Source organism: Eubalaena glacialis, chromosome 3 (assembly GCF_028564815.1).
Source record: "Eubalaena glacialis isolate mEubGla1 chromosome 3, mEubGla1.1.hap2.+ XY, whole genome shotgun sequence".
NCBI classification, from domain to species: Eukaryota; Metazoa; Chordata; class Mammalia; order Artiodactyla; family Balaenidae; genus Eubalaena; species Eubalaena glacialis.
This window is the reverse complement of record NC_083718.1, coordinates 119,342,161-119,369,084: the sequence shown is the minus strand read 5'-3', so window position 1 is coordinate 119,369,084 and position 26,924 is coordinate 119,342,161. Positions and strand designations below refer to the sequence as shown.

At 35.0% G+C, this 26,924-nt stretch overlaps 1 protein-coding gene across 4 annotated transcripts in view; it reads right to left on the bottom strand.

The window, feature by feature from the left end:
* The window catches only part of COL24A1 (collagen type XXIV alpha 1 chain), a 395,517-nt gene that overhangs the window by 351,860 nt on the left and 16,733 nt on the right, over positions 1 to 26,924 (bottom strand). For all 4 annotated transcript variants that reach the window (XM_061183940.1, XM_061183941.1, XM_061183942.1 and 1 more), the window contains exons 4-6: positions 15,361 to 16,712; positions 8,177 to 8,230; positions 4,391 to 4,444 (exon numbers count right to left, since the gene is read on the bottom strand). In XM_061183940.1, coding sequence (XP_061039923.1) covers positions 4,391 to 4,444; positions 8,177 to 8,230; positions 15,361 to 16,712 — 1,460 coding nt within the window. The remainder of the gene's footprint in view (positions 1 to 4,390; positions 4,445 to 8,176; positions 8,231 to 15,360; positions 16,713 to 26,924) is intronic.

Genomic DNA, 26,924 nt, shown 5'->3' with positions numbered 1-26,924 from the left:
GGTTTTAAGCTGCCTTTAAGAAGCATTTTTGGGAAACGAACTATCTGGATGCAAATAGATTGCCTGGACTAGAATTGTAAGTGTAGGGTAGGCCAAAGATCTAGATTCTGCATTTGGACTCATGTCCAAAGATCTACTGCATAATTGATCATGTGTTAATTAATAGTAATAAAAAATGTCCAGCACCCTGCAAATAAAGTTCACATTAAATAAGTAAATATGATGAACTGTGGACCCAGAAGGCATTTGGTGGCAAGAAAAAAGTCATTCTCTCTAGCAAATAGAGAAACAGAGTTCACTTCCTTGTGTTGTTTTCTTTTTATGAAGACAATATTTCTACCCTTAGTCTACTGATTTCAGCTAAAGAACTCAATAGTCTTTCTGTTTTAAATCATTAGTCTTAATAATGCTGAAAAAATGCTATATTATCCACTAAATTTGTGTGTGGCATTTTATTCTCCTACTATTTAACAATTTAACAACACAGTTCTGAGGGGCTAGAGTTCAGTTTCACTCTTTATGGACTTTATATGTTATTATCAGTATCCAAAGGATATGCTGGAACCTTGGAATGGACATATTTTGTTACTATTACTAAATGAATTCAGAAAGTCTTTAATTACATTAGGTTATTACCCTACCCAAACCCTTCCTCTTTAAGGTGCTGTTTCATAAATGAACTCCTCACTATGTTAGTAGAGACAAATCAGTATAAGGGAAAGAGTAAAACAGATCTAATTCTGATGCCAGTTACAACTGTGTTACCTTGGTTAAGTACTTACCTCTCTGAATATGTTTTCTTCTGTGGAAAGCAGAAGGTAATAAAGCCTGCTCTGAACAGTACTCTTAACTGAAGTGGAACTGAATGAGATGGCATTCATAAAATAATTAGATGCTTAATAAGTGCTAGTTCTCATTCCCTTATGATGCCAGTGCCTTGTTTCTAATGTTAAGTCTGCTTATTGTTTCAGTTTAACATTTATTGAGTGCCCAACACTTGCTGGGCACTGGGCTGGACACAAAGGCAAAGATGAGTAAGATCTGGCCACTGCATTCAAGTAACTCAGAATCTACTAAGGAAGACGAACAGATATGTGAAAACTCATTTTGCTTGAACAGAGTTGAGAACTACCAAAGATCAGTTTACACTTTTTGTCCTTTATGATAAATAATAACTTAATTGGAAAAGTATAACAGAAAATAAATTAATTTTTGCATCTAGAGTATGTTAGCAAAATAAGCTTTATTCTTACAAACTTTCAAATAGTCTTATAAATAGAACATATTTCTTTACTATATTAAGGTATTTTCATTTATAAGTAAAAAAAAAAGTCTTGTGGCTCTTAACAAATAATAAATGTGATACTTTCAGTAAAAGTTGCATTTCTAAATAGCCTAGTTACATTTAAGTAGCTCCTCCAGAAAAGGGAAACAATGTTTTAAGTGTCAACTACACACAAGTATTCTACCAGGTGTTTTACGTGCTTGACGCCATTAACTTATATAAAGTATCTTTTGGTTCTGAGACACGCTGGGACTTGGGACTCTTTGCTGCAGTGCTGCAATGCCTGCACCTGGACGAACCTCTCCTCGAGCAACAAAACACAAAGACACTATCAGGGACTAAAAATAACTGTGTGCATGTGCAATTGGGACAAATTATGGATAAAAGATACAAAAAGACCAAAAAAAAACCCAACTGCCACTTTTGAAGAGCTGGGAGCAAAAGCCCGGTACTGCGCATGCCCCCTGAACTCAACACACCCAAAGGAGTGGGCAAAACACCTAAGCCACCCCTCTGGCCCGACCCTTGGACACACCCCTACCCTCACCCCATATAAGAACTAGCAATTTCTATTGATTAGGGAAGGCCAAGAACCCTGGTCGGTATCAGTTCTAACAATTTTTATAAAGCACATTAATCCAAATATGACTGTATAAAGGTTCCATAATGCACTGTGTTTTCCATTTCAGTTAAACCTTTCTAAACTTGCAATTGCCTTAATTTGGTCTTTTCATAGGTTCAGGTAACCGCTTTTGAAATGGACAGATCATTTCTTGTGTAAGCGACAAGATGAATTTTTATACAATTTCCTTAGAGGCCAAAAATTCTATGTTATTCTTGCTAAACAATAACTGAAAAGAGAAAAATGCTGAAAATGTCTTTATACTCTAAAATCCCTTAATCTAAAAGGGATTTTTGTTCCCTGAAGGAAAATAAATCCTGTGATTACATGTCAAAATTTATTGTTGAGAGCACGAAATTTGCATTTTTATTGCACTGTCTTGAATAAATACTATAAGAGGATTAAAAAGTATAAGCCTTGAATGTTCTATTAATCCTGATTACTTTAAAGTGCATGTTAAATATCTAGGAAAATTGGTTTCACAAACCACATGCTACAAGCTTTACTTGATTCATTTAAGACACAGTGGTGATTTTTAACACCTGTCACAATCTAATGTCCTCCACAAATATGTGCAGTTAAAACAAATCATGGTCAGTCTTGGCTATTTTGAACATGGTTATCAAATTATCAAATTAAATATGAATTAAAGACTAATATTCAGGTCTATACAATTAAGTTCCCAAGAGGTTCAGTTAGTTGCTTGCAAATTAAAAGTGGAGGTTTTAAAATCCTTAATATATGGGTTCATAAAAATATGTTATTGGTAAATAGTTATAGTCAAAATTATACTCACACTACTAAATATAATATTAAAGAGAAATCTTGAGATTAAGATTTCATCTCTCCTAGTTCATTTTACCAAAGACACATATTCATACCAGTCAACACTGAAAAATATCCTGTTTTTAATCTTTGGACAATGATAATTTTTTGTTACAAAGTTCATCATTTTCTCAAGTATTTTCTCTTGAATAAGTACACACATTTTAAGAAGTCAATTCAATCAAAGGCTTTCCACTATCTCTACCTTCATCTCTCCTCACCCTATTCTCTACCTTTTTTGTTTGTTTCAAGTACCCATTTGCTACTGGCTAAGGCAGGGGAAGGGGAGGACAACACAAAACGTGTGGAAACCCACCCTCCCCGATTCTGTCTTCCTTCTTGTTGTGGAGATCAGGGTGTTAGCAGGATGGCAAGCCCCCTAGAACTTCAGCTCTGTGGAAAAACACGAGCTGGGTCTTTACAACTACATTAGCCTTTCACTAGTCTAAATATCCTTAAAGTCCCCAAAAAGCATGAAGCCTAGGGAATCACAAATTTAAGAACAAACTTCTAATTTCTTTAGAAGGCATTTGTCTTTTTTCTCACTGTTACACATCCAGACTTCAGGTAAGTCTTTTTTCTCTCTGAGATATTTTATTAAACTCAAAAAATTGCTGACAGTGATGAGAAACTTTGGAAAATTTAGATTTAAAATATCTGTTATCATTATTACGTATTAATAATAATGATACTACTTATGACATGTTAACACTGTTAAGGGCTTTACTCACAATTTATTTAGCCTTCACTCCAGCCCTCTGAGGACATACTATGATTTTTCCTATTTTGGAGAAGAAGAAAGTGAAGCTTAAAGCCGCTAAGCAAGTAATTTTCTTCTAGTCATACAAATCAAGAGGGCTAAAACTTGAACCCCAATCAGTTAAGACTCCAAAACCTGTGTTCTTAAGCTCTATCCTATCTTAACCTATATCTATATGGTAACATCTATATGGTTACTTTTGAGTGAGATAATTAATAAGCAGAGTGGTTATTAATGACCCTGAAATATTCATGATGTTACTGGAAACCAAAACCCTAATGCTTACACGTATATATAAATTTGATTATCTTTCCAATTCCATACCTGCTCTCAAGGTAACCAGCCTGGTATATATTCTTCCATCCGTTTTTACTATACTCATATTACTATCTATCACACTATTACCTACCATGCTACCACTACACAACAATGTATGCTCATATATATACAGGCTTTCAGGTTAGTTGTTTTCATAAAAATATAAGTATCCTATAAGCATTATCCTCACAGATCTTTTTCAGGTAAAAATATTAGGTAAGTGCGGAACAGGGAAATAAATGATATTTTATTTCCTCAGTACTTATCTATACATTAAAATAGCCTTGATTTAAGGTAAATTACTCAAATCATAATCTGTATATTTCAGAGGTTTCCATATATTGCCATCATATTTTGACAATAAAGACTTTGGAATACCAAAGCAGGGCTGTGCTTGCCTTTACCACTAGCTATTTATAAATCCAAGTGTGGTGGGCTCTCAGAGGAGCCTGGCTCTCTGCCAGGCTAAGACCATTTTGCTGAAGAATCATGCTCTGGAAATGACAGAGATCCTCAATATCCCAAGGTTGGCTTTAGAAGTTAAAGACCTTCTTTCTGATACTCACTAATAATCACTCACCTTTGGACCTGGTAATCCAGGTAACCCAGGATTTCCATGTGGCCCTGGTATGCCCTGCAAATAGTAAAAAAAAAAAAAAAAAAAAAAAAAAAGAAAGATCATTCTTAGCACAGATCTAGATACAAATAACAACAGTGGTTATTATAACATTCAAATAAATATTATGTAATTCATTAAAATGGATATCTTATTTTACAAAGTTTTTTATCTCTTCTGAGATCTTGGACATTTCAGTCTTGGAAAAGACTAATTATAGAGCAGAACCGTGGTTTCTGTTTTTGCTTCAAAACACTGCCCTTGAGGTGTTTACGTCCCTTATTTACCACCCCTATCTCCAGCCACATTGCTTAGTGCTACTTCTAAAAGTTGTGCAGAGTAAGAAGCCTAAAAATAACAAAGTGCAATTGCTTAGTTACTCTCCTCTCAACATGTGGTAACCCTTTCTGCACTTGGGGTTTTGTTTATGCTATCATGCGTACCTTAAAGACTTACTTCATTTAACCTTGCCCCCCTACACCTGCCCAAATCACGTTCAAGCATCAACTGAGATACCACTTCATTTTTAAATCCTGGCTGCACCAGCATGAAGGGATTTCTCTTTCCTACTCACTTCTACAGAAATTGCTGCATGTAAAATTTATTTGCAATTAGTTGTATATTGCCTTGGGATATTTCTGTCATTTAAATATTTTATTGCTATTTTAACTTCCTTATGACATATGTTTAGTTTCAGAATTATAAATTCTTTGAAAAGAGGCTGTTTTTATTTTTATTATTTTTTTAACATCTTTATTGGAGTATAATTGTTTTACAATGGTGTGTTAGTTTCTGCTTTATAACAAAGTGAATCAGTTATACATATACATACGTTCCCATATCTCTTCCCTCTTGCATCTCCCTCCCTCCCACCCTCCCTCTCCCACCTCTCTAGGTGGTCACAAAGCACAGAGCTGATCTCCCTGTGCTATGCGGTTGCTTCCCACTAGCTACTTATTTTACGTTTGGTAGTGTATATATGTCCATGACACTCTCTCACTTTGTCACATCTTACCCTTCCCCCTCCCCGTATCCTCAAGTCCATTCTCTAGTAGGTCTGTGTCTTTATTCCTGTCTTGCCACTAGGTTCTTCATGACCTTTTTTTTTTTTTTTCTTAGATTCCATATATATGTGTTAGCATACTGTATTTGTTTTTCTCTTTCTGACTTACTTCACTCTGTATGACAGACTCTAACTCCATCCACCTCACTACAAATAACTCAATTTCGCTTCTTTTTATGGCTGAGTAATATTCCATTGTATATATGTGCCACATCTTCTTTATCCATTCATCCAATGATGGACACTGAGGTTGCTTCCATGTCCTGGCTATTGTAAATAGAGCTGCAATGAACATTTTGGTACATGACTCTTTTTGAATTATAGTTTTCTCAGGGTATATGCCCAGTAGTGGGATTGCTGGGTCGTATGGTAGTTCTATTTGTAGTTTTTTAAGGAACCTCCATACTGTTCTCCATAGTGGCTGTATCAATTTACATTCCCACCAACAGTGCAAGAGGGTTCCCTTTTCTCCACACCCTCTCCAGCATTTATTGTTTCTAGATTTTTTGATGCTGGCCATTCTGACCGGTGTGAGATGATATCTCATTTAGTTTTGATTTGCATTTCTCTAATGATTAATGATGTTGAGCATTCTTTCATGTGTCTGTTGGCAATCTGTATATCTTCTTTGGAGAAATGTCTATTTAGGTCTTCTGCCCATTTTTGGATTGGGTTGTTTGTTTTTTTGATATTGAGCTGCATAAGCTGCTTGTAAATTTTGGAGGTTAATCCTTTGTCAGTTGCTTCATTTGCAAATATTTTCTCCCATTCTGAGGGTTGTCTTTTGGTCTTGTTTATGAAAGAGGCTGTTTTTAATATTACCAGTGTAGTACTTAGCACATAGCAACCTCTCAATGAATATTTGTCAATTTGGGGAGTTCCTTGGTGGTTCAGTGGTTAGGACTGGGCGCTTTCACTGCCGTGGCCTGGGTTCAATCCCTGGTCAGGGAATAAAGATCCCAAAAGCCACACAAGGGAGGCCAAAAAAAAAAAAAAAAAGGAATATTTGTCAATTTGAATTCAATAACTGCTTCTATTTACTAAATACCTACTATTGTGCAAGTAACTGTGTTAATGCTTTACTTTTTTATTACTAATCCTTATAACAATCCTGCAAGGTGGTTATTTACTCCCATTTATAAATGGGGAACCTTAGGTTCACACAACCAGCAAGTAGAAGACTAAGATTCATCTCCAGAAGGCCTTCCAGGTTTCCAGGCCTCCTATACTCATTTGGGCTTAGTACCGCACCCCTGCGCTCTTCAGCTACACCTCCATCTTGACACATAAATAGTTATTAATTATCTATTTATCTCTCTTTTCACTTCTGAACTAATAGAGCATTATGTTTCAGAAAGGAGAGGGGTGCTAGCAATGCAAACACTGAAGGTATATCTAGCAAGATGAAAACTAAGGGAAAAAATCAGATTTCATGACATCTCATTTGTGTAGTCTTCAAAAACAAATTTCAGTAAAGCAGATGGAAAAATTTATAAGGATTAACAAATGAGTATTTGATGTAGATGTGGGTGCAATGGGTATAAAGGATTATTTCACAAAGCTCAGCAGTGCAAGAGTGAGCAAGGACAATAACTTTAGGAAAAATTAGCATCGATGAAAGTTTGGGATTTTTAAAAAAGATAACTTGCTGGTTGTTGCCAAATAAGATAAAATCTAAGGAGAGAAAAAGGTCATGCTGTGGGAGAAGAACAGCCTTAACGGTGGAGAGGGAATGCAATTAGTGCAAAGGTGAACTCAGTCCCTCAGGGAAGTAGGATCCAGGGTCTCCTGACAGAAAAGTAGGAGGACAGAAATGGTCTGCTGGCTGGAAGAGAGGGGGCAAGTTTAGAAGACACTCTGGGAGGAATGTGGTAGGTCATCAAGTATAGAGAAAGAAATGTTAAACAGCTAGAATGGAGTGAGCAATCATCTTCAGCCTCATATGGACAAGATCTTGATGTGAATAGGACCATTTAAAGTAACATTTTAGGGTGATTTTTCATTATATTGTTTATATGATAAATAAAAATCAGTAAAGAAAGTGGATCATATATGGCATTTGCATTTGTCTTTATAACACACAATCACAATTCTTTTTCTAGCTCTTTGAAGAATTTCTGCTAGTAGAAGTCCATTCTTTTTTTTTATTTTGAGGTTGGAAAGAAACTAATTCTAACCCAGCAATAAATCTTTTGTTGGACCTGTGTAATGTGAGAAACTACTGCTTATCCTTAAGGCAGCTTTTTTCCTCAGGACAATTATTTTTTTACTGTATAGCTCCAATATTTTCCATTATGTAATCCAGGAATGCACTATTTTAAGGTCGCCCACTCTTTTTCATTTCCCAAAGTAAATGAACCCTACCTTGGACTATCAACTGCAGATGAGATCACTTTATAACTAAGAATAATGTTACAAGTAGCACCCAAACAGTCACTAATCTACAAATTTGATTATCTTTCTTGAGCGTGCTCACAGAGAATGCTTTGGGGCTGGGTGTTTATACTCAAACAGCTGGCACGTATTCCCAGGCTTCTCTTGAATTGGCAAAGGTAGGGCTAATTTCCTACCTTTGCCAATCCAGGGCAGATTTCCAAGAGAAATATATACCGTACAATACTAGGAAAAAACATACTGGAAAGCTACCAGTTCTAACAGCAAGTGAGAAACGGAGGCCATCTACTTACCCGTGGACCTCTCTTTCCTGATGGACCTGGGATACCTGCTGGGCCAGAAGGACCCTTGGAAGACAAATGCCGAGATATTAGGCATGATAAGAGATGCATCCTCTCTCACAAGTCTTGCTAAGAGTCTCACTCCAGGGCTCCTTTTCCATCCCTAGTTACCAGCTGATGATTTTCAAACAACATGAAGCCCCTCACCCTAATCAGCAGGGGTGAGAGTTGAAACTCAAGACGTCCTCTTTAATCTGGCTAGATATGGCAGCAGGAAGTCTATGACTTATGGTTACGGCCACTGTATCTGGTTTTCACAGGGACCATAACTAGTAGTTTCGTGGGTAGTTTTTTACCTAAATTTACTTTTACTACTGAAGGAGGAATTCAATTTAGGGTTTAGAGACCAACAACTACAGATTTTTTCAAACACATTTCAAAAGAAGACTTGCCTTGAAAAATTAAAGCACTAACCATTTTATGTTCTTTTAAAAGGCTTATACCAAGGATCTGTGTAATGTGTTAAACTGTTATAATGAGATCCTTCTAGTATATTCAGTAATAAATCTGCCTTACACAAAATGCAGCACACCAGGAGGTCACTAATAAGAGTTAAATGGTTTGTAAAAACAAAATATGAAAGCAAAAACAGGTCAATTTTTAAAGTATTCTGAGTTCTTTAAATGTCACTTATTAAATATATCAAATAAGAAACAGGAAACTACTACTTTGCTTCCTCATATTATGCCTTATGTCGTCTTTTTTGCTTACTTTAACAATCAACTGTAGAAGAATAAGTGTTCATTTGGGATACGGTTAATACATATCCATTCATTCATCTGTCCATTAATTTCATTGTTATTGTGCCCTCTGCTGCCATGGCATTATTCTTGATGTCTACAGAGCATACGCACATTCCATTTTACAAACATTCATTCATTATTGAAGTAAAAATACTACAAGTTTTGAAATGAGACATATCAAGGTTAAGATATTAGCCCTACCATTAACAAGTAGCATGGTCTACTGATCCTCATTTTTATGTAACATTTTTCTCTTTGAAACTTTCTCCTTTATTAATGCTACAGTCATTTTGCAGTTTTCTAATGCTCTTTATATATTTCAAACTGCCCATTTTCCTTTTAATTTTTTCCTTCTCCTACTCCTTAACTTAATAAAAACCTTTCATGTATTCTCTAATATTAAGAGAAAAGTAATATTCCTATTCAACCACAGAAGAGTAATATTTCTGTTCTCCCTCCTGAGCCATTCAAATATTCTGAGTCATTATTATATCACTAGCTTCCATCAAAAACTGACTTTCACTTATTTTCAAAAAAAATTAAAGTTCTTTTCAAATGAATTCTGGTTCTGCTGTTATCATCAGAACTTACCAGCTGATGATTTGAAGTCCCCCAAAATAAGAACTAAAAATAAAAACTAAATGCAAAATTAAAACAAAATATCTAGTTTGGTTTATTGCCCTGTCACGCTACTTTGTGACATACGAAAACACTACTACATTCACATTGAAAAAGCAGTTAATATTACAGTTAATGTTAGATACTAGGGGGAAAAGACTATATTTTATGTTGTCACTGAAATACTTGAATTGTTTAATAAGCAATAAATAAAACTCAGTTTTAACTTGTCTTCACAATTTTGCATTTCCGTATCTTTGAGAACAGGTTATTAATAGGCATTTTCTAGAAACCAGAGAAGGAAAGTAATTTTATATGATATGACATTTTTTATGAATTATTTTCGATAAATAAAGTACTAAAAAAGGCACTTTAACTTTCAGGTTATTGGTTATTAAGAGAAAGTATAATTCAATTAAAAGAGCAATGGTATGGCAATCATCCAATCTAGATTCAAATCATGCTTCAATCATTTACTTGCTGAATGACCCTAGACAAGTCAGTTACTCTTTCTAAGCCTTAGTTTTCTCATCTTTATAATACTGATGATAAAAAATGTACTTTTCAGTGCTATTGTAAGCATTAAAGATATTGTACTATCTAAAATACCTGTAACCTGTATGTCTAATATACAGTACTTAACCAATAAACTATAGAGCAATTTTTTAAAAGGTATGCCTGGGCACAAGCAGTACTCAATTAATGTTAGTTATAATACTATTATTACTAGGGTAATATATAACTAAGGCAAATGTATTCAGTCCTTCTAAGAGATAGTAATATCTGGTCAATTAATCTTGGAAGTCCTGCATCTAAAGTTCCCTCTATAATTCATTCACTCATTCATTCATTCACTCACTCAAAAAACATTAGTAAACATCAAACCCTCCTGGAGGTGACAGTGAGATAAAAAAACACCCATTAACAAATAAACACATAATATACATTTTATTTAGTGATATGAAGAAAAGAACAAGCAACCGACAGAGATCAACAGTGTACATAATTTATATTGTGGTATCAGAGAAGGCTTCTCTGAGGAAGTGCTAAGTTATATCTAAAAAATGAAGAGGAGTAACGAAAGAGGAGAAAATAAAATTCCAGGAAATAGGAATAAAATGAATTAGGGCATGAGTAAAATAAAACAAAACAAAGAAAAATTACAGTCTTATCAAGGAGCTAAAAGAAACCCAACAGTGAGATTAAGCAAAAGTGGAACAAAATGAGGTTGCAGAGGAAAGCAGGGGCCAGATGATATACGACTGCATGGGTCATGATAAAGAGTTTTTAGTTTATTCTAACTGCTTTACTCTTCAGTCACTGAAGCGTTTAAGCAGATAAATGACATGATCTAATTTATATTTTAAAATCAATCACTAGAGAATTTATATAAAAGATAGCAGAATAAGAACCCTCCTTCCCTCAAAACCACTGAAAACAACAAAAAACACCAAAAGAAGAAAACATCTCTGATGAAACAAGGAAAAGACCACAACCACAAACCAAAAATATGAAAATTATCTTCCAAATACTGAGACACTTTGGAGTAAGGAAAGATGCTGAGAGATGACCAAAAACAAAAAGCAAACAAAAAACCTCTTCAGACGTCAAAGCTTGGACAGGCTACAGATATCTAAAAGTATATCAGTCCAGAAAGTTCATACCAACAATCCTTTAATAACAATAGTAAAGTTTAAGGGAATGGGAAAGCCACAGGACATATAATTCATGACCCTGTAAAGACCCAGTTCAAACAACGAGGAGTAAGGAAAGTAGAGCTGAAGAGGAAGAACCCATCATTTTCAGGACCTGCAACAAATCTCCTAACTTCAGGAGATTTCTGGTTGTGAGAGGGGGTAGAAGACAAGAGCGTAAATCATCATATCACTTCTCAGAGCAATATAGAGGGCTTCACGTACATGAAAATGAGAGGAGATATGTTTCTAGATAGAGGACAAAATAAACATGGAAAGGAAAGATGGTGTTGAAGACAGCAACTTAAATTTGATGTTGTGTACCACTACTTCCCTTTGCCTCTCCCTATACAATTCTAAAACAAATAGTGACCCAGATAGAGTTGTCTTTATTTTAAAAATGAGTAACAACCAGAAAGAAACCAGCAAGGGACCTATGCATATTGAGGGGAGGGGAAAGTGGGAGGACAGAAACATAAATTAAAAGTACATGAAAACTGTTTACCAGAAGAGGAATCACTCCATGCAACAGAGAAAAAGTTCATATAGTTCACTATAGATTCAAAAAATTTCAAGATGCTATTTTTCTACAAAATGAGAGCTCAAAGAAGAGTTATAAGACATTAAAAATAACAACCAAGGTAATAAAATGTGAGCCAGAGAGCTTAAAGATTGAAAGAGCAAAAAAGAAACAATTATAGATGAAAGCCAGGTCAGAAGCAATAAAAACTGACTACAACTGAAAAAATCAATTAAGGGATATGGATGTAGTTTAACTGAATTCACACACAAAAAAAATGGAAAAAAGCAATCACATGGACATGATTGTAGAGAAGATAATAAATACTATCATCACAAAGGACATTTAACATATACTGGTGTGCCTGAAGAAGAATACAGAAAAATGGAAAAGAAAAATACCTGAGAATATAAGGAGAGACTTTTCTATAATAAGTAAAAATAGTCTTCAGATCAAAAGAGTACCAGAAAAAACTGATACAGAACCTAACAGGTTTAATGAAATGAACTTCAAAGATAACAGAAGAACTACATGGGCATACAGAGGAAAATCAGTCACCTACAAGTAGGAAAAATCAGGCTGGCCTCAGACTTCACACAGTAACATCCACTTCAAGAAGCAGTGCAACAGTCGCTACAAAGTTCATCATTTCATCACCATTCACTCTCTCATTAGCTTTCTAAAATCTACCTTTAGACTTCACTATGCTGAAGTCAGATTCTCAAAGTTCAATAATGACTTTCCCATCAGAAGAGCCAAAGGATTTCCTCCACTTTTTCTCAGTCCTCAGCTGTAGCTTTCAGCACTGCTGATCAGTTTCTTCTCAAAATTCTCATCTTTGGCTTTTGTGATAGTATACTGTATTCTCTCCCATCTCTGACTATTCCATCACATTTCTGCTTTTTTTTTTTCTTTCTTCTATAACCACAAAGCAAACATTGCTCATGATTTGGCTCTCGACTCTATGCCGAACTCCTTTCCTTGAAAATTATCTGACTCTATAGCTTCAACTATTGATATAATATTGACGGGAAAACTCCCATATCTATACCCCCTACTTTGACCTCTCTTTTTTACTTCAGCTTCTTCAACTCTTCCAACAGCTTACTGATTTGCCAACAGCACCTTAGATGTTTTAACTTGATTTCTTCTCCTAAAATCAACTTCCTCTCTTAATTATTGGTTTTAGTAATGGTATCACCATTCTCTCAATCCACAGGCTTAAAACCTTAGAAGCCATCTTGGATCCTCTACCTTTTTACTTGGTCCCTAGGTCCAATTAATTTCCTAGTTCTACCAAACCTTCCTTCAAAATACCTCTTGAATCCTACCTTTCCTTTGCATTTTCACTGCTGGCATCCTAGATAATGTCCTAGTCTTGTAACATCCAGATGATAACAGGAATTTCCTGTCTGCTCTGAGCATTGCCACCAGATTGACTTCCCTATTCATGCCTCTGCTTAGAAACCTACAGAATTCCCCATTGAGAACAAGATAAAGTTAGAACTATCAGTTTGAAAATTAAGACCTCTACAACCTGTCCACATCTAACTTGGGTCTTATATTTGTCTAACATTATTCAGCCTAATATCATGAAAGAGTTTGAGTTTTAGAGGCAGAAAACCTGGGTCAAAATCCTGGCTCTATCATTAATTAGCCATGTGGTTATGGACAAGTAAACTAATTCCTCTGGGCCTCAGTTTCTTCACCTGAAAAATGAGGCTAATAATACCAAACTTACAAAGTTCTTTTAAGATAACAAACGTAAAGGGCACGGTAGAGTGCCTGCTACCATGGTAAAACTCAATAAATTATAACTATTTTGGTTATAGGTAACCAAAAATTAGTAAGAACTCAAATTATAACTGTTTTTCTGTTTCTCCTACATAAAAGATATGCCAGTTCCTTTCACCTATCAAAATCGTATCCATTCTTTGAGGCCGACGTTCTGAAAACTTTGTCCACAAGAACCTATCCTGAACGCATTCAGCCTTAAGTGATCTTTCATAGGGATCCCCTCAAAAACTATTTTTCTTACCTTTGAAAATGTGTACTCCATATACTTAGTTTGTATCTCTCAGTGACATTTAATCTTACTTGACCCTGAGATATAATTATAAATGTACTTCCTGTGTCCCTGTTACCACAATGTAAGCTCCTTCTAAGCAGTAACTCTATTATACACACCTTGTGTTTCTGCTTTGCCCAAGCAGAGACTAAGTTAGTATCTGTTGAATATTATTGTTTCACCTACCAATGCTGAAACAACTATTCTTGAATTTAGAGAAGAGATTAATACTCATCTCTTTTTTTGAAGTAAATAGCTTACATAACTGTTTGTTTAATATGACCTGCCTAATGGCTCAATTTTATTACTAATATGTTGATAATTGTCATAACTGAAAAGTTTATTTCTCTATAATATATTATTCAGATTTTATTAAACCGTTTAAACATTCACACTAATAAGAGTTGCTCAATACCTATCAAATCACTTTGAGTAATAACCACAAAAGAAACACAAGCTCAGCAAGTGGGGTCATCTCCTATTCTATGATTCTGGAACTAAACAAATGATTCAAATTTTATTTTCATCAAATAAAGGAAATACCTTAAGATATATTTTAGTCTGCTTGCAACTGAAAAAACAGTTTCTAAAAACATATAAGTTGATTGTTTAAGGTATTCAAAAATATGAAAGGCAAAAACATAATGTTCCTAATGTGATTTCAAATAGCTTTAAATGAATTTTAAGTGATTAAAAAATTTTCAAATGTCCATCTGTAATTGCACCTACATGACAAAATAATTTCAGAGCTAAAAAAAAAAATCAGTCTATTATCTCATAGTTTTACTTAGGCATTATTAAGTGACTTGGCTTTTTTTCTACTGATGGGCTGATGGGCTGACTGGCTATTTTTGTATGAGGCAGATGGAACTTTTATTAATCCATAAATGTAAATTGGCTATATCATGAAAGATATAATGAAATATGTTACTGTTTACAATTCTAAATGAAATATTTTAATTTCTATAATGTAAGGGTTTGCTTTTCCCCAGTGACTCACTATAAAATTAGCTCTATCTAAAATTTTACACTCTATTTTAATTCATTTTTGATATGATTTTGTTGAAAGTATATTTAATAATGTATTTAAAGTATTTTTATTTAGTCTACTATAACTTTTATATCCTTCTCTTAACATGACTATGCATTAAGCCTATGGGTTTTTTCCATAAAAAAAGAATGCTGATCTATATTTAGCAGTTGAATTCCTGATTGAATTTCACCTGAACAAGAAAAACATATAGCTTACTCACCACTTTACCAGAATTAAGTAAACTTTTCAGCCTGCCAATAAAAACCAAAAAAAAAAAAGTACAATATTTGACCCAGGGTTGCATTCTGGTTGGATATATTATAGCAAGCATAATGTACTCATTGTAAGCCAGGGTACATCTCTAAGACAGATCTGTTCTGTACTGTTCAGCCTAGAGAATTCCTTTCAAAATGTTTGGTAAATTAGTGCATTAAGACACATTTTAAAAACAATAACTTACGGGAGGTCCAGTGTCCCCTTTTGGCCCTCTTAGATTCTCCATTTCGAGCATTGTATTAAGATCCTCATAATAATAATAATAATCATAAAGCTCAGTTTCATAGCTATTTTCGAAGGGGTAAGTAGCATCAGGACCAAATTCACCTTCCTTCCTTAGATCAAGGTGATTATCCACAGATGGCTCATCTGTCACTCTGTATAAGGTTGTGTTTAAAATCTGTCGCAGTTCCGTAAGTTCATTAGCGTGTAGATTTGCTGTGATAGCTTTCTTGAGATTCTTAATTGTATCTTGTTGTATATGTGGAAGAATAGATGATATCTTCTTAAATGGTGACAGACCAGTTACTTTATCATTATGCTGTGTGATATTGTCCAACACATTTAGAAGAGAACTAAATTTCTCCTTGCTATTTTTCCTTGGCTCATTGAGGCTATGATGCGTCATTGGCAGGCTTAGATTTGCCTGAGTAAGTTGCTCAGTGATCATTTCTCTGGCCTGAATCACAAGGTTCACAAGATCCACAGCAGAGACATTCCCTGAATGAAGAGAAGTTAACTGAGATCTTGATATCGGGTGTTCTTGTTCTTTATGCACTGCCGCAGAATCATTTCTGGAATCTAGAATGCTTCTGCCTTTGGTAAGTGTGTCCTCCGACAGTACGTTTTCACCAAATCTTTTGGGCAAGAGAGAGTTTTCTGGTATCTTAGCTGGTACAATAGCTGTATGAAGAAGGCTTGTCTCAGGGAGACACTGCTGTTTCACATACCTGCAATAGTTTGCAGATGCTTCTGCAGAAGGAATAATATCCAACTGACATACTATTCCTTCAAAATGGACAGAATTATTATTCATACTTCCCAAGGTAAACACACTGTTAGAATCAAAGGTCTGAACTTCCGAAAGAGTCCCTCTGCTAAAATATTTCTTTCCACATTCAGCAAACATCGAGACAACTTGAGAGCTAACAGCAATGGCAAATGTGTGCCATTGCTCATCGCGAACACTGTAGTTGAAAAATACAGACTGCTTTCCTCCAAGGTGTACCACTAATTTTTTAGGCAATAACTGTACTCCTAATTGCAGTCTATTTTTACTTCTAATGCTGAAGAGAAATGCATTGTTTACTCTATGTGACTGTAAACCAATTAATATTGTAAATGGCTGTTCTAAGTTGACTGGTAAAATTTTCACGAGAGGTGACTCAATATAAGAATCATTTGTTAAAAGGACACCCGATTCTGTGAAATGGACCCCCTGAGGTAATGGTGTAGATGATGATGGTACAGCAGTCACTGATGATGAATGTCTTACATCTTTGCCTCCAAGGCCTAGTTGATGAAGAATATCTATGCCTGGAAATTAAAAAGAGAGAGAGAAAGAGAAAGAGAGAAAGAATCTTACTCTTATGCATTCATGTGTTCATATAAATGTTTGAGTATGAGACAATCTTCCTTGTAGGTATCAACAGTAATCCCTAAAATAAACATGCTCTATCAATAACTAATTTCTAGGTAATGAGAGGTATGGAAAGGGAAAATAAAATGTTATACTCATAATCTGAAACACACACATACATACACCCCAATATCCCTAAACCCAAAATTTAATAAATGTTCTCTTATTCTTCCCAATTAGGAAACTTGTTACTCCAATGGATTACATGTTCAAAGATTCCCAGATAGTCATTTATATCTTTAATTTAGAACTTAAAATTTTATGACTTCTGTGTTAAAGAGAAACTAGGGACACACTTACAAAAAGAAATTTTTAATTTGGAAACCATTTTATAAATTAAGTTCACACAACCGTTTAAACTATAATTTTTCAGGCTGTTTTCCGTTTTACCTCCCGAGAATTTACCTCCGAGAATTTAAGAGCTCTCCCTATGCCTAATACCTTAAGTGTGTGCTATACATAAAGTACCTAGTCACCCTGAAAACTCCTGGATAAGAGAACTTAAATTCTTACTGTTGCTGATCATTGTATTTTTTTCTCTCCCTTCCACATTTCTCTCTCTTCCACTTTTTTCTCAGTCCTCCAGAGTAATTGTTAATCCAAACAGTTTGCGGAGTTTCTCAATATTTATTATAAAATATAGGTTTTATATACATTATATAATTATGACTTTTCTGGTTTTCATTGTAATGTTATTGATAGTATACTGCTTATCTCCCTTACCCAATTATAAACTCTTGAAGACAGATTCTATGTCTGCTTCCTTATTGGATATCTACTATACCTGCCTTTAAATAGTTCTATAATTTCTGAATGAATGAATCTGCCCCACCAGAATCTAATCAGATGTGACATTTACTTCTAGAGTTCTGTAACTCTAGGACTTGTAAAAGATAATAAACTTCTCAAGGATATACAACAGCTTAGTCAGCCATGTGATCTTTATTATTCTTTGGGTTATAAATCTCCCATTTGTATCATTGTATGTACATAATCATTTCCAACAAGAAATGTTAAAGAATTGTTCATTCATCACTATGATAAGTGAGGAAAAACAAAGATTTCTGAAGATTAGCCAGCAAGATTACACATCATCTTAACTTTCCTTTTATAGGAAATTATTAGATATTTGATAACTCACTTTTATTACAAATCGCAAATATGGTGGCAAATGTCCACCAAAATATTCCTAACAGCAGTTATAAATTATATGCATCTCCAGGAATTTGGGGAAATACTTTAAAGAGGCCCCATAAAAACACACAAAAAAACTCTGACTTCTCATGTTTTAAAATTATAATTTTTAAAAAAATTTAATTTTACTCCATAATATGGCTGTTTGTTTTAACATAAAACATGAATTACCAGCTAAATCATTCCTAATCTTCAATGAAAATTTACACTTCTGAAACATAACATGCTTAAACTGTGACTTTGGGTACTCTTGACCAATGCTAATTGCTTCTAAGGATATTCTCAATCCAAGAAATAAACTATGGAAGAAACACTGCTAATGTGAAAATCACAATGCTTAAAATATATATAATAATAAAGTATAGGAAATATGATCTGTCATTCTATGATGCCAGATCAGCTATTCTTACATAAAGGAAGAGTCAAAATTATGTGGTATGATATCTAGGGCTGCTACATGCGCAAAGAAAACCAGTCTTTGTATTTAACCCATACTATGTACTGCCTCAAATTTCTGATTCTATCAGAATGAAATTCTATTGGAAAGAGTATTATTTTAAAACTTTAGTATACATATATTTTTGATATTTATATATATATACATGTACACATATATATATATGCTTCCTTCAATTCTAATATATATGTATACATATATATTTCCTTCAATCCTATTTCTGAGTTTTAATGACAAATAGCTAGGATTTTTTAAAAATCAAATGTTTTAAAGCATTAACTACATAAAAAATTTCTTGACTGAACCTTCTTTGCATTTCTAAAATAAAATCTACTTGACGGTTATATTTTATTCTTTTAATACCTTACTGGATTCTTCAAGAATATCTTATGTAGACCCTCTGCATCAATATTTATGAATTAAGACTGGCCTGTGGTTTTCCCCTTATTTCCCTTATCTTTATCCGACTATAATGTTGAACTTCATTATTTTTTATGGCCCAGACAGTTTAAACACCTTTAAAATTCTTTTTTTTCAGAAGTTAGATAAAACTCAGTTGTAAACCAAACTTATGTTGGCTTTTTCATTGATAGCTCTTCATTCACCTTCCTAATTTATTCCACATTGATTGATTTATTCTAATTTTCAACTACATTTTGAATCAATTTTTTAAATTTATATTTTTATATGAAATAACTTCCTTCTAGGCTTTCAAATGTATTACTCAGAGATCTTCATGTAATATTCCCTTACAATTCTTTTTGTTTCCCTATTTCTGTGGTTCTCTATATAATTTTCCAATTTTGAATATTTTGCTCTATTTGTTTTTTTTTTTTTTTTTAAATAAGTGGCAGAGTGGCATTCAAACCCACTCTGGCTCTAGAACTCTTTTTTTAAATTTATTTATTTTATTTTTTTATTTGTGGCTGCCTTGCGTCTTTGTTGCTGTATGTGGGCTTTCTCTAACTGCGGCGAGCGGGGGCTACTCTTCGTTGCGGTGCGCAGGCTTCTCATAGCGGTCGCTTCTCTTGTTGTGGAGCACAAGCCCTAGGCGTGCGGGCTTTAGTAGTTGTGGCGCGCAGGCTCAGTAGTTGTGGCTCGCAGGCTCTAGAGCGCAGGCTCCGTAGTCGTGGCTCACAGGCTTAGTTGCTCCGTGGCATGTGGGATCTACCTGAACCAGGGATCAAACCCGTGTCCCCTGCATTGGCAGGAGGATTCTTAACCACTGCTCCGCCAGGGAAGTCCTCTATTTGCTCTTTAGTGTAACTATTGCTTATTTCAAAAGTATAGCCTTTGGATTTGTTTATCCTTTCTACTATTTTTGTCTGCTTTCTGTATCATTAATTTCTGCATTTATCTTTATTATCTTTTCCTATTTTCATTTGGTTTATTTGATTCTTTTTCTAGTTTCTGGCAATGAGCACTTAGTTATTTATAGCACTTAAGCAATAAATTTCCTGAATACTGCTTTTGCTATATCCCATAGATTTTGATATGTGATATTTTCATTTTGCGTGATATTTTCATTTTTGTAGTTTTCTAGAAACTATGCAATTTTTACTTATATTTTCCCATTGAACCAAATGATTTAAGAGGAAATGTAAAATCTTCCACTTAGAAGGGTTTTTGTTTGTTTTCTAATTTTGTTAATAAAATCTAACTTAACAGAAATGTGATCAGAAGACGGTGTCTAATTTGCACTTTGTTTTTGAAACTTAGCCTAATAAATGGTCAATTTTCAATAGAGTTTGATAAGCACTTACAAAGGTGTTCCAGGGTACAGAATTTAATACCAGTTGGCTGAACTTTGTTTATTTTATATCCTCTATACCCTTATTTTTATACAATTAATCTTTCATGGACTAAGATGTAAAGAAAGTCTCATCACTATTATGTCTTTTTGGCCTTTTATCTCATGTGGTCTTAACTTTATGAATATTAATGTAATGATGGTTATGCAGAGATAGTCATAAAATTCATATATTTATTGGGTACTGCACCTTATCTGGGATTAAGACCCCTTGCCCCACTTTTTGTTTGCATTTGTCTGATACACCTTTGCCCATGCTTTTATTTTCATCTACATTGAAACACTGTTTTAGGTAAAGAGGAAGGAGTTTGATTTGTTTTGTGATCTAATCTGAAAATTTTTTTTGAATATAAAATTAAATCTATTTACAGTTATTGATGTGATGGTTTGTTTAATCTGTCATATTTTATGTTTTCCCATTTTAATTTTTAAAGTCACTGTGCTTTGTTTCCTTTGCTTTGTTTTTGTGCTTTGTTTACTTTTTTTGTATGTAGTTCTTTTGAAATTAGAAAGGTTTGTATTTTTATTCTAAAGTTGACCTTTAAAATTATAAATGTATACAATGTCCCTAGTCCTCTTTAGACATATCTATTATTTTTCAGTGAACAATGTTTCCTTTTCTTTTTTCTCCTTTTTCCCCCTTTACCACCTAATATTAGTCAATAGGATTATTTTTCTTATTATTTACCTTTTCATTATTAAATACTATCCTTACAGTATTTTTTATTTGATTTATAAGCTTTGGATAATTTTTAATTCCCAGCTTCTGATGAGCCAATCAGCAAACTTAATCTACTTCCTGGGGTTTTTTTCCCCTTTCCTCCCATTTTTTTAGTGGTTGTACCATTCCTACATTGTTAGTCCATATGGTATTTAGATTCTGTTTCATTCCCATATTTTCTTTTGTTAAATAGAGCCAGTCTTTTGTAGCTGTTTTCTCATTTACTTTTTGCTGAAGTTTATGTTCTATTAGCTTCATCAAGAAGGGTTCATGAGAACTTTTCCTGACTTAATTGTTGGTAGCTTTGTACCTTAATTTTCACCGAATATAACATTCTTTGTTGGTATTTTCTTTCCTTGGATATCTTGCGGTTATGGTTCCACTGTCCTTAGGTGTTGAATGTTAGGACAGAAAAATCTGAAGTCTGACAATTTTTTTCTCCTTCTAAGTGACTCGATTTTTCACCAGCATACCCAAAAGAGCTGTTCTTTATCTTCGAAGTACATCGATTTTTTATTATGATATGGCTTCATATTGACCATTCTGGATAAATGTTTCCAGGCACACAGTATGCCCATTTGTTGTATAAATTCAAGTCTCATTGTTTTTTTGTTTTCTGGGTTTTTTTTTTACTTCTAAGGTTTCATGAATTATACCCTTGAATATTTATTTTATTTTATAGTTTCGATTTTCTCCTTCAAAAATACCTATTATAAGTATGTTGAATCTCCACTGCTGTCCTCTATATCATTTCTCTGTAAATGTTCCTTATCTTCAGTTCCATTTGTTTGATTTTCTCATATCTTTATTGTGTTTCCTATGTTTTATCTCTTCATGTTCCAATTTCATTTTGATTTGTAAAAGGGTTTTTTTCCCTACCACTTCTTTTGAGTTTTACAAGCTCACAGTTCATTTCCTTTTAAATATCTTACCATCTCTTCCTTTTCCTGAGTTCTTATATTTCTGCTTTATGATCTTCCTTCATAGAGGTGATTTGTTTTTATGTATGCATTCTCATTTTTGCTGTTTTTCCCTACATTTTACCTTGTTGTGTCTTTCTATGTTAGTTACTTATGGTTTCATAGCCCAGCAATTTACAGAAGGATGCTGGGAGAGAAGATGGAGGGCCATGCCTGCCAAATCTCAAAACCCAAAGGTTCCATTTCAGCATTACTGGAGTTTCCTTCTCAAATGGCTCCTTGATACAGCCCCACCTTCTTCTCTGAACCAAACCCAGTCCAGGAGGACTTCCACAGCCAGTCCCACTCACAACACTCCTCTCTCCTTCCCCTGTATTCACTTCCACTGGCATATACTTCAGAATGAATCCTTCAGCTTAGGAAGCAGATTTTTACATTTTCTGAGCTCTGTCCCCACTGAGCCATTTAGCTATTATCTGTGATTCTTTCTTATACTTCCTTCTGGGCAGCTTCAGTCCTCCCCAGATCCTGTGACACTTGTTTTTTACAAAGGCTAAAGGTTAAGTACTTCAGGGTGTGCTCCTCACCTTCAGGAAGTTGGCTTTTGCTGGTGCTTTCTGAAATCTTACTATTGATTTTACTCCATAGGGCATCTGCTTTTCTCAGATTTTGGGAGTCTGCAGATTATACCAGTCCCCTAGTTTTGGTGAAAATGCAGTTTTCAGGTTCATTTATTATTTCATTCACCTTGTATCATTAGTATGATATCCAGAAACAGAAATGGCAAGAAAGTATCTCATGGTTTCAAGTTTATACTGAAAGTCTATACTCATTTCACAGATGAAGAATCTGAGGTCCAGAGAGATTAAGTAATTTGGTCAAGGACACACAGCTGATGAACGGTAGAAATGGATTTCAGCACAATCAGACTGACTTCAAAGTCTACCATCTTCAAAGTCTACCTGCCACATTGTCTCACAGCCACTGTATTCTCCATACCACCTCGCTTCCCTTGGCAAGCCTAATTAATCATGGCAGGGTTATTTCTCCCAACAGAAATCTCACAGTGGAAAATATTCTCTAGGTAGCCACCAGAGTTGGTATCTGATGTGAAATCTAATTGTTACTCTAGTTTTACCCTTTCACGTCTCACTGTGAATATGTTTAGCAAATCCTCTGAGTAGATGTTGACTGCAGAGAACACAGGCATACCTCAGAGATATTGCAGGTTCTGTTCCATACCACCACAGTAAAGTCAATATCAGAATAAAGTGAGTTACACAAATTGCTTAGTTTCCCAGTGCATAATAATTTATGTTTATACTATACCATAGTCTATTAAGTATGCAATAGCATTATGTCTAAAAAACAATGTACATACTTTAATTAAAAACTACTTTATTGCTAAAAAATGCTAACCATCATCTGAGCCTTCAGAGAGTTGTAATCATTTTGCAAAACAGTATCAAAAACACTGATCACAGGTCATAATACATAGAATGAAAAAGTTTTAAATATTGTGAGAATTACCAAAATGTGACACAGAGACATGAAGTGAGCAAATGCTGTTAGAAAAATGGCACCGATAGACTTGACTGAAACAGGGTTGCCACAAACCTTCAATTTGTAAAATATGCAATATCTGAGAAACGCAATAAAGTCAAGTGCAATAAAATGAGGTATGCCTGTAGAGAACTGTTAAGGATAAAAAGGCACAGACAAGAGGGGTGGGGAGAACAGGAGAAAAAAGAAAAAGGCTTCTATCAGAATACAGACTTTTTACATTAATTTAAGCCTAGCCCTGGATGCCACCAAATTGCAAATTTAAATTTAGATATTTGGTACTGATGAATATAGCAAGAAAAATCTTAGTTGTCTATAGTAAGTTACTTGTTTCATGAGTGGCTCTAACCAGGAAATCAATCTAGTTTGTGTCACTTAGGAAATCAGTTACTATTTAAAGAATACTCATTATCAACCAGGCACTTTATTAGATGGCTTACATTGTTTAAAGAATAAGAATAATAGCATTTATTAAACTGTTTCTATGTACCAAGAACTATGCTAAGAATTTTACTGTATTAAGCCACATAATTCTCATAACATAATGAAGTATGTGCTATTGTTAATCCACCTGACAGTTATAAAAACAAGTCACAGAGAATTTAAATAATTTTCCCAAGGTCACCCAACTAGGAACTTCAGAGGCAGAATTTGAATGTAGGCAGTTCTCTAGAGCCAGTCTTTTAGCATGGCAACTTTTCGGAATGCATATGTAGCCTGATGGCAGAACTGACTGTATCTCCACCTATTTGCTTCTTAAACAGAATATATCATGGTGTTGCCAAGACAACGCCTTGCTCTGTTAACTGTAAACGTCAAGCCTAATGAGTTCATCCAAACCACGGTTTCAGTAACCACATATGCTGACTCACAAACCTCTCTTCTGGGTTTGAATAACCAATTGCCCACTGAATTTATCCAGTAGAGGTTAGTTATCCCACAATCACTTCTAACTCAATACATTTTCCCCCAGATTCTTTCCTCTTCCTTTAGTGCCTTTCTCAGTGAAGATCCCCACTACCACACCAGGAGTCTGAGTAATATTTTTATAGTGTAAATTATATCATGGCATTCTCCTGAACAAAATTCTTCAATGGCTTCCCATTACACTAAAAGTGCAATCCAGAGTTTTACGGGGTGCATGAAACCTATGTCACCAGCTCCCTTCTTACCTATCTCATCTCTCCTTTCATTTCATCCCACCTCTGCTCCAACCAAACTGGTCTTTTCTTATTCCTTAAAACCACTAAACTCATTTTTAACTCACAGCGTTTGCACTTATTTTCCTCTTGGCTTAGAATGCTCTAAACCCTTAGTTCATTCTGATCTAGGCTCAAATGTGGTCCTCCTTAGAGAGGCTCTCCCTGGCCACATTACCTAAACTATAAAATAGTTATCCTCCTTGCCCCAATAACTCTCTAACTCTAATGTCTTACTGAGCTTTATAATTTCTTCATAACACTGAAAATTTAGGGGAAAAATGTATGTATATATAAACTTGCCTATTACTTGGCTCTCTAATTGAAATGTAAGTCCTTCAGAGTAGACTTTCATCTTGTTTTACGGTAATATTCCAACAACTAGGACAATGACTAAAAACAAAGTAGGTCCACAGTATTGCCTGAATGAATTAATCGATCCAGTCATCTAACCCAGAAACCTGGTAATTATCTTTGATACTTCCCTTCCCACACATTCTCCATATCTATTCAGTCACCAAGTCCAACACAAGCCTTAGTTAGGCTCTCTTTACTTAGTCAGATTTTAATATTAGCCTCCTAATAGATTTCTGTCTCTTGTGAGACATGCTTATCCCATCCATCATCCACACTGCTGCTAGAGAAAGCTTCCTAAAGTACAGAACAAAATGAACATTAGTTCATGACACTCCTTCCTATAACAACACATCAGTATTTCTTATAGCTTTTAGTACTAAACTCAATCATCTTATTTCAGCCCTCAGGCCCTTAATGATATAACCTCCTGCCTATATTTCTAGTCTCACATTCCATACCTTCCTAATAAACTTCACTGCTTGGCAATATCCTGTGCATATTATCACATATTATTGCTGGGAAGGTTGGCACTGACCATGATTCCACTGGGAAAGGACAACTGGACACTCCACATAAGGACTTTCCTAGACTCTTCTCCCTGAGTCTCTTCCCTAGACTGATTTTAATCTGTATCCTTTTGCTGTAATCTACCATAACAGAGTATAACAGATTTCATGAGCTCTGTGAGTCCTTCTAGAGCATTATTGAGCCTGAAATTGGTCTTGGGGACCCTCAAACTTGCAGATGGTGTCAGAAGTAAGTGTGGTCTTTGGGACTGCTCCCTAATTTACACTGGTTTACACGCTTCTTCTCAATGATTTATCTTCTCACTCCATGGTACTTCCTACTCTTGATACTTAACTTTTCCTTGAATTTCTTGCCATATCAAAGCTTACAAAAAGTCATTCTTTCAGAGTCCTGGTAAGTATGTCCCTCCATGCCAAGTTTACGCATCTTACAAGACTCAGTTCAAGTGTTACCTCCTCTTTAAGCCTTCAGTTCAATTTTTGGTTTGTTGTTGTTTTGTTACATACTAATGACAAATAGATCCTTTCTCAGTATGCTAATAAAAATCACTCTTCTAGAAACATCTTAAAATGGAAACAAATATTTCCAGTACAGCCAGAGGCAAGGATGACCATTATTAAACTTTGTTCTGCAGAAACCTCCCAGCCGAGTCCCATAGCTCTGGAAACCAGACTCATGCGTCCCCAGGTAGAAACCTGGTGGATCCTTCTGCCAAAAAACAACACTTCCCAAGAGGAAAGACCTAGAGAAGGTGAAGTACGGAGATCCCTCAATGAAACCAGTAAGTCCACCAGCCCCACTCACACACACAGAGCTTTCAGTCATCCCTTTGGTGCCCCACTCTTTAATATTAACAGCGAGCCAGGGATCACCAAGCATGTGAGTACAACCTCTGACAGGATGGAAGCAGGAAAAGGAACTTCTAGGAGACAGACTGGCTGTCACATCTCTTTACAGACCATGAAAAGGCCATTTACACACTTTTGCCACACCTTAGCAGCTGGAGATATGGACAGACATCTCCATTTTGGGCTTTGGATTTGAAACAAGTGATACAAAGAAACAGACAGAGGAGAATGTGTCCACCGTCCAGTGGTGGCCACAGTGGCCCATACTCCTCCTGGGGAGTAGCTCTACCTGTGGTCATGGTCCCTAATTTCCCTGGTTTCTGTTCTTAGTAACCTGATTCTCTAGACTTCCTGGCAATTCTGGGAACCACAGAATAGCTTTCAACAAAAACCTTTCTGCTTTTTAATAAACCAGAATCAATTTCAGTTGCTCACCCTCAAGCACCTATCTTACACTGATCTCCAAATTATATTGTTAGGTGAAAAGCAATATGATAAGTATAATATCATTC